This window comes from Trichophyton verrucosum, assembly GCF_000151505.1.
Source record: "Trichophyton verrucosum HKI 0517 chromosome Unknown contig00109_1.f1.exp, whole genome shotgun sequence".
Lineage (NCBI taxonomy): Eukaryota > Fungi > Ascomycota > Eurotiomycetes > Onygenales > Arthrodermataceae > Trichophyton > Trichophyton verrucosum.
The window spans coordinates 109,517-117,194 of NW_003315566.1; the positions used below are offsets into that span (position 1 = coordinate 109,517).

The 7,678-nt window shown below is 52.6% G+C and overlaps 4 protein-coding genes across 4 annotated transcripts; 2 read left to right on the forward strand and 2 right to left on the reverse strand.

The window, feature by feature from the left end:
- Positions 1 to 460: 460 nt before the first annotated feature.
- TRV_01296 (uncharacterized protein) lies at positions 461 to 1,621 on the forward strand (the record flags this gene model as incomplete). The annotated part of the gene is made up of 3 exons (XM_003024538.1): positions 461 to 631; positions 689 to 1,404; positions 1,582 to 1,621. The coding sequence occupies 3 exons, from the start codon at positions 461 to 463 to the stop codon at positions 1,619 to 1,621; spliced, it is 927 nt and encodes a 308-aa protein (XP_003024584.1).
- Positions 1,622 to 1,849: 228 nt separating this feature from the next.
- Positions 1,850 to 3,091, reverse strand: TRV_01297 (uncharacterized protein; the record flags this gene model as incomplete). The annotated part of the gene is made up of 3 exons (XM_003024539.1): positions 1,850 to 2,539; positions 2,619 to 2,742; positions 2,838 to 3,091. 3 exons carry the CDS (start codon positions 3,089 to 3,091, stop codon positions 1,850 to 1,852), a joined length of 1,068 nt encoding a protein of 355 aa, XP_003024585.1.
- Positions 3,092 to 4,065: 974 nt separating this feature from the next.
- TRV_01298 (uncharacterized protein) lies at positions 4,066 to 4,668 on the forward strand (the record flags this gene model as incomplete). The annotated part of the gene is made up of 4 exons (XM_003024540.1): positions 4,066 to 4,089; positions 4,168 to 4,282; positions 4,377 to 4,466; positions 4,544 to 4,668. The coding sequence occupies 4 exons, from the start codon at positions 4,066 to 4,068 to the stop codon at positions 4,666 to 4,668; spliced, it is 354 nt and encodes a 117-aa protein (XP_003024586.1).
- Positions 4,669 to 4,721: 53 nt separating this feature from the next.
- On the reverse strand, positions 4,722 to 6,991 carry TRV_01299 (uncharacterized protein; the record flags this gene model as incomplete). The annotated part of the gene is made up of 3 exons (XM_003024541.1): positions 4,722 to 4,882; positions 4,939 to 6,781; positions 6,836 to 6,991. Coding segments are annotated over 3 exons (2,160 nt in total), but the record flags the coding sequence as incomplete, so codon positions are not given.
- Positions 6,992 to 7,678: the final 687 nt, after the last annotated feature.

Sequence of the window (7,678 nt, forward strand, 5' to 3'; positions counted from 1 at the left end):
GGCAGAGCGGCCAGAGGACAGCGAAACTCGCCAGTTAGGGGGTGAAGTCTCCAGCTCCAGAGGTAAGCCGTAGCGGTGCTGTCTCCGTCGCCATAAGGAGGGCGGTGCTAGAGCCTGCTATAAGTATCCACGGTGGTCAGACGGGCGGAGAGAGGAAAAGGAGAAAAGGGATAATATTAATGTCTCTCCCGCGCAGCTTCAGCTTCGTCTGTTTCTTCTTATCAACATCCAAGTTTCTTAGCTAAGAAAAAACTAGGAAAAACATGATGACTCAGCGATGACATCACCTGTGAAACGCTAAGCCTAAACGGGATATCAACACTTGGCCTTCGATCAGATAACAAAGATAGAAGAATAACAGACAGACAGACAGACAGACAACACAGAGTACAATATACAATCAGGATTTTAAAGAGGTAGAGATAGACGCAAGAAGGGCATCGGTGGCAGTATAGACAACATGCAGGAACCGCACCACCGGAAGATCGAGCTGCAGTCGACCGCAGACCTCACCTACCTCTACACAAACACGCTCACAGTCGCCCGCGAAAAGCTCGACCTCCACTTCCCTCCCTCTGCCAACGATGACTCGGATCCCATGAAAGAGCGAGTGCGCAGTCTAGTCGATGGCGTGCGTTCTCTTTGTCCAGCTTTTTTGTTAAAGGCCAAAATACTGACGTGACTCCAGTTCATAAACAAGACATTCACATCCGCTATACCCTCCATAAGCATAAACGGAATCGACACAACAAACTCGCCCTCGAAACAAAAAGGACCCAGCCGAGATGAGCAGCCCATTAATCTCGAGTCACTCCTGACAACCCGGGAATCAATTGAGTACGAACCATTCGACACCGAACTCGCGGCCAGACTTACGTCTCTATACGCACAGCTGGAATCACTCACCACAACAGTAGCGCAGATGAGACGGGATGCGCCGCTAAAAGCAGCAAAGGCGTACGAGGAGGCGCTGAACAATGCCCTTTTACATGACGACGAGGATGATGATGAAGAAGATATAGATGAAGATTATGAGGCGGATTCAGTGCCGGTAGATGCTGATATGGACGAACAGCAACGACAGGAAGAAGAGAGGAAGAGAGATATTGAGAGGATACAGAGGATACTTCAGAAACATCCCGAATGGGTTTTACAGGTACCTCTGGGAACGGAGCAGGTTCAAGAGCGATGGCGAGACGGGGAGATGAGTGATGTGTATGCTCGATCGTTAGAGACACTGTTTAAATTGCAAGGGGAGGGAAGCGGGATTGGATATGGAAATGAAGACGAGGAAGATGGGGGAGGAAGCAGTTCTATGGGTGGTACGAGTGCCGGTGCGCCGTTGGCTACAACGGTGGGCAAGGCGGAGAGAGCACGGCTTGCTACCGGGGTTGTTGAGAAGATGTAATTGAAGGTATCGAATTGATTTGGCTATTCATTATTTAATACTTTAATAATCTCCTTGTGGCTGATTTTTAAATGTAACGATGCTGTTGCATGTTAAGACAGGATATTAATTAAGATGATGGTCTGGGATAGGGGGTGGTATAAGTAAATATTAAGGGACAAGCCACAATCTAGGATCAAGGTCATGGAAAAGGAAAAGGGAAGGGAAGAATGATTTGACTCTCATTTATTTGAATATGTTTGATTTCTTCCCATGCAGATGCTTGTACCAACACACTATAGAAGTCAAGTCACCCGGTAGTATATTTGCAATGTAGTATATACGAATAGACCAAACATCCATCCGTTCAGCCCAGGCCCAGTCCAGTCCCAGATCAAAAAAGAGAGGTCTTCTACCTTCTATCTGTCCGTCTGTCCGTCCGTCCTGTCCTGTATATTCCATCTAAGCAGCAGCCGGAGCTGGAGCCGCAGCCGTCGCAGTAGCAGTAGCCGGCTCAGCATCAGTAGCCTTCTCCTTCTCCTCCTCTTCTTTCTTCTCCTCCTCCTCCTCCTTCTTCTTCTCCTCGCCCTCCTCACCTCCCTCCTTCTTGGCCTCTGTCTTCTTCTCCTTTGAGCCAGCCCACTCCGGCTCCTGCCAGGGTCCCATATCGCTAAACATGCACCCGCCCTCACACTCACACTTGCCGCCAAACTGCACCGGCAAGTTCTCTGCGGGAATCTGCGAGAGCAACTCGCTCTCATACCCGCCTCCAAAGACATGTATCTTCTTCACCGTGACCGGGTCCAGGAACCCCTTGACCATGGCGAACACCGTGCTGAACCCCCACGGCGCATTGATGATGTACAGCTTCCCCAGACGCTCGGGGTAGTAGTTTTGAGAAATGGCAGAGGCCTGGCGCACGTAGCCGATGACGGACGAGGCGTTGCCCAGGCCCACGCCCTTCATGTCCATTATCGTGCAGCAGGTTTCGAGCAGGTGGCCGGATTTTCGGGCGCAGGCGGGGAGGCGGTTGTCGGCCAGCTTCTCGTACTCGCATACTAGGTGTTTGAGCATGCGGTCGCTGGTGGTCACTTTGTACATGGCTGTCAGGTCGATTTTGCCGAATTGCTCAATGTACACTGGTCGGCCGTCCTACAGAGATCATACAGGTAAGCGGATGGCAGTGTATACCGGAAGACAGAGACGGGAGGGGGGGGGGGGGGGGGCCTACCTTGTCTGTCTTGTGGTAGAATTGGGGGTAGTATTCGAACATCTTCTCTTTCTCATGGTAGTCGAAGTCTGAGACCAGCGTGTCCGTCTTGAATTCTGCTCGCCATTTCTCGCTCGCGAGGAACCTGTCTCCCGAGTCAGCATCATCTCCATTCAACTAAATGCAGCATGCATAAAGCTATGTAGTTTCAAGTAAAAGAGTGTGTTAGTGCGTGCGTACATAGTCTTCGAAGCCTCAACGTTGAACTTTCTCGCCCGCAGGAACCGCAGCAGCGTCAATGTGTCTAGCCTGTCCTTGCAGCCAGCGTCCTCCAGCTGCTTCCGGAGCTGGAACACCTGCGCATCCTGCTCGGGCGTGGTATACCCCGGGTGGCCAGGCTGCGGCGTGGGAGCAGACGTGGGGAAGTCGTAGTGGTCGTATTTCTCGTCGACGGGGAGGTCTTTGGGCTGCGGAGTGGCTTGTTTGGACGCCATATTTCCTGACTGTTCTGCTAGCCGTCTGTATGCCTGTCCGGGTGTGCTGTGCAGGGTGTATGCGATGGAAGGAGAAGAGCAGGAGATCGGGGAGTTGGGTTGGGTTGTAAGTAGGCCAGGTAGAAATACGTTTATTTTATGTGTCTGGCTGAGAGTTTTTTTTGGTGATTTGATGATGGTTTGGGCGGTTGATGGTTGTTGTTGGCGTTTTGGTGGGTTGCGTAGTTAAAAGGGGGCGGATTTCGCCTCTCCGACAGTGGCTGAAGCAAAGCTGGTTGAGCTGACTAGCTGTTAGTTAGCTGTTGACTAGTTAGTTAAACGAATCTACTGGCTAGTTCTGGACGTCGATGACGAGGAAGACAGGATTATTGAACTTGGGCTGAGAGACGGGCGAGTCTGGTTATATATATATATATCTGTATGTATGTATACATACAGTTATGCACTCCCTGCGTCTGGCTGAGTTGTCTCGGTGGGGGCAGACGCAGCCAGGGGAAGCAGAAGCAGGCGAAGCTGAGTGGACGGCGACGGTGACGATGAGGATGAGGATGTTTAAGAGTAATAAGACCGTTGGAGATGACGATACGACGATGGCTTGGTCGGTTAATTTAATAAATAGTCCGTGGTTTATTAGATAGATAGATAGACATATATAATAGCTAGCAAGTAGGATAGGATGGGATAGGATGGGATGGGATATACTGCGAATACTGGCTGAGATCTCTCCTTTTTTCCTTTTTTTTTTTTTTTTTTTTTCTGTGACCGTTTCATGAAGTAGAAAAAAGTGGAAGAAAGACATCCGGGGCAAAGGAAAGGGAAAGCAGGCTGACAGACAGGCAGACGGGCAGGCGTTAAGGTAGGTAGATATATGGATAGCATAGGATAGGAGACGGGGAAAGGGGCAGAATCCCTCCTTTTGGAAGATCGATATTGAGATACAGGCATAGATATAGATATAAGTAGATGGATAGTAGATGGATGGAACAGACGGCAAGAGAGTAAGTAGCATGAAGAGAGATAGAGACATGAGCATAATATAAGCGTAAGAGTTAAGGTAAAAGAGATGGAGTACATAGCAGGTAGATCAATGGGGCAAGGAAGGAAGAAAAGAGAAGAAAAGGAATAAAATGAAACAATATCGAAACACAGCGAGGCAGGCAGGCAGGGAGAAAAAGAAGCCAGGGCCAGGGGGTATGTAGAGAACAGAGACTGAGCAGAGCAGATCGCAAAGACAGACGGCGGGGGCGAGGGAAAGAAGTAAAATAGTTAAGTCACAGATATCAAGAAGAAGAAGAAGAAAAAGAAGAAACATCAAGGCGTTCTATCCACTGGAAGGGTGCCGATGGGGAAGAAAAAGGGGGGGATATAAAACGATGTAAGATGTAGAAGTAAAAAAGGTGAAGGGGGGAATATCTTCCCCCTGGAGCGAGAAAGAGTGTGTTAAGGAAGTAGGTATCACCTCGAGTCAGTGTATTAAGATATCAAACCAGAGCAAAGACCAGAGCAAGCCAGACCAAACGATACCGATAGCCAAAGTCAAAAGGAGAAAGAAGACGAAGAAGGAGAAAGGGTATTAGCAAGGTAAAGGGGTATGAGGCGGATTAGAAAGAGAGAAAGAGAAGTAGATTTACTACCAGCCCTTCTTCCGGGCGAAACGCTTGTTGAGCAGAGCCAGGACGCGCGAGACGTTGAACTGGACGTATTCCAAGTCCAGGTCTTCCTGGTTGTCTTTCTGCATTTCCAGCAAGTCGTCGAGTTTCAGATCTAGTTCTAGCAGGCCTCTAGCTCGTCCTATACATAACCGTTAGTATCAGGATTGATAGAAAGTGAAAAAAGTAGAGACGTACCCTTGTAGTGTAGACTGATGACAAAAGTGCCTGGGAGCGGACTCTTGAACATAAAGTATATATTGGCCCTCCTGTTCTCGGGCACGTTACTCCGTCTAATGACGCCTTCCTTCTCGAGCTGCTGGTGGGTGAACTTGTAGGGTCCCAGCTCCTGGTGCTTCTGGGTCTTGCGCTGCTTTCCTTCGCTCTGGCTGCGGACGTTGTGCAAGTAGGACTTGTAGGTCTCGAGCTGGTTGACGAGGTAGGCGTTGTGGTCGCGGATGGTGCGGTAGACTTCTTCGAGCTTGCGCTGTTCCTCGAGCACTTTCTCACGCAGCGAGCCGAGGTGTACGAGTTCCTGCTCGACCTCGTCGCGGAGTAAGGAGAAGTCGTCTGACCGGTCGATAACGCCGAGCTCCTGCAGCTGGCTGAGGAGTTCCATGGTGCGGATGCCCTTGCGGACCATGACGGCGTCGTTTTTGAGGGTGGCTGCAGCTTCGGCGATGCGGTCGAGGCGCAAGGGGCGGCGGGTGACGGAGGAGTTGTGAGGGAGCGAGCGCATGATCTGGACAAAGGTGGATTTGGCTTCCATGAAGAAGATCTCTTCCTGGGTGATGTCGAGGGCGGAGGTGAGGTCGTCGATGGGGGCTTCCCATTTGCTGAAGAGCGGGAGGTGGATTGCTCTGTTCTCCTTGCGGGGCAGCTGGGCGGGCGCGGGTCCGAGTTCCTGCAGGAGGACGTTGAGATGGGAGTTCTGATCTGCGGCGAGGGTGGAGGCGTGTTTCTCGATGAGGGCGTGGGTAGCGTAGATTTCGTTGAGGGTGATTTGCAGCTCGAGGTCGCGCTTGGAGAGGGCGACGTAGTTGTCCATTTCCAGGCTTTCGTAGAAGTCTTGGACCTCACAGAGGTCGAGGAGGAACCGGTTCACTCGCTCTTTGTTCTGTTGGATGAAGGGCTGCAGTTTGGCCATGTAGGGCTCCTTGGCGTAGGAGGGCTTGTTGGCGAGGTTCTGCAGCATCTTTGCGATCAAGGTCAGGGTGCGGCGCGGCTTCTCGGCTGGGGTGCCGTCGATGAGCATGTAGGAGCGCGGCGTGACGATGGCCGGGTTGATGAAGCGCAGGAAGAAGAAGCCTCCGATCAGGGTGCAGATGACATGGTCCTGGGCGTCCGGGTACTTGCGTTTGGAGAGGCTGCGGATCTGCTTGCATATCCAGCGGATGCCGTAGGGGGTCTCCTCGAGGCCGTCGATGATGGTCTTGAGGAAGCTGTTGGCGAGGTCAGTGAGCATCTTGAGCCTGGGCGCAATGATGGCCTGGACCTGCTCGTTTTCCGCGGCGACCTCGGCGGTGACTGCGCGTTCGAGATAGGGCGGGAGGGAGCCGGTGCTGGCCTCGATCTGCTGGACCATGGACTCGTAGACCTTGAGCGGATTGATCTCGAGGTCGATGTCGTGCAGCTCGATGAGGGAGTTGATCTGGCCGGCCAGGATATGTTTCAGGTATGCCTGTCCCGGTCCACGGCGGGTATACGTGGTCATCATGCGGGAGACGGGCGTGTTCTGGCGCAGGAGGGAGGAGTACTCGGGGGTGTTGTCGAACTGGTAGGTGAGGACGGACTGGAACATGGTGAGCAGGAGATGCTCTTCGCGGCTCTCGTACTGGTTGCCGTAGATGGTGAACATGACGGTCTGCAGCAGCGAGTCGATCTCGGCCATGGAGACGAGACGGCAGAGGTGGGCGATGTGCCGGGGCTCCGACTGCAGCAGGAAGAGCAGGTTGCCGTACTTTTGCGTCTTGTCGTCGTTGGGGAAGGCCCCTTCTTGTATGTCTGCCGGGTCATCCAGATGGCTGGCCACTTCGTTTTGCTGCTCCAATTAGTCTCTGACTATCTCTCTTCTGTGGGTGCAAAGGGTGAGTACCTCCTCCAAGGCCATGCGGTTCTGGATGAGCAGGGCGATGCGCGAGTCGAGGTAGCGGACGTCCTTTTCCAGCACGAAGTTCTTCTTTGACTGCGTCGAGATCTTGGACTTGAGCTCCCGCAGGCTCTTTTGCGCTGTTGCCGTCAGTATTATTATCTATACACAGAAGTGAGAAGTGAGGAGTGAGAAGTGAGAAGAGGGTTACCTCGTGAGAGTTCGTCGGAGATCTCGAGGTCCTTTTCCTTCGCGGACATGGACAGGTAGAGCGCGGTGACGGACATGCGCTTCGACTGGCGCATCGAGCGGGCATCGTGCGAGGACATCGTGTTCTGCCTGCTCATGGGCTGGAAGGAGGACGAGGAGGAGGTGGATGCGCGAGAGGCGCGGGACGCTGGCTGCAGCATGGTTGCGACGGACATTCTACTCTCTAGCACTCGTTAGTCTCTTATATATAAGTAAGATATATATAGTGGGTGTCGACCTACATCACGACAGCATCGAACCGGCCTCTGTCTCCTGTCTATCGCAGTCTGCCGTCGCTGTCGCTGTCTCTGTCGCTGTCACTGTCGTCTGTCGTCTGTCGTCTGTCGTCTGCTTGTCTGTCTAGCGAGGTGGTGGTGGTGGCGACGGGAGTGTCAGTCAAGTCAGCTAAGTCTGTCTGTCAGCCAACGAACGACCAGCGAGCCAACGTCCTAACGGAGGTCCCCGGCGAGTCAATGGCTGCTGCCGGCTGCTCTGGCTGGAGGAGAAGCTGAGGACGAGACGCTGTCGAGGCGAAGGGCGGGCGTTGTTGCAGGCAAGTAGAGAGAGCGAGAGAGAGCGAGAGAGAGAGAGAGAGAGAGG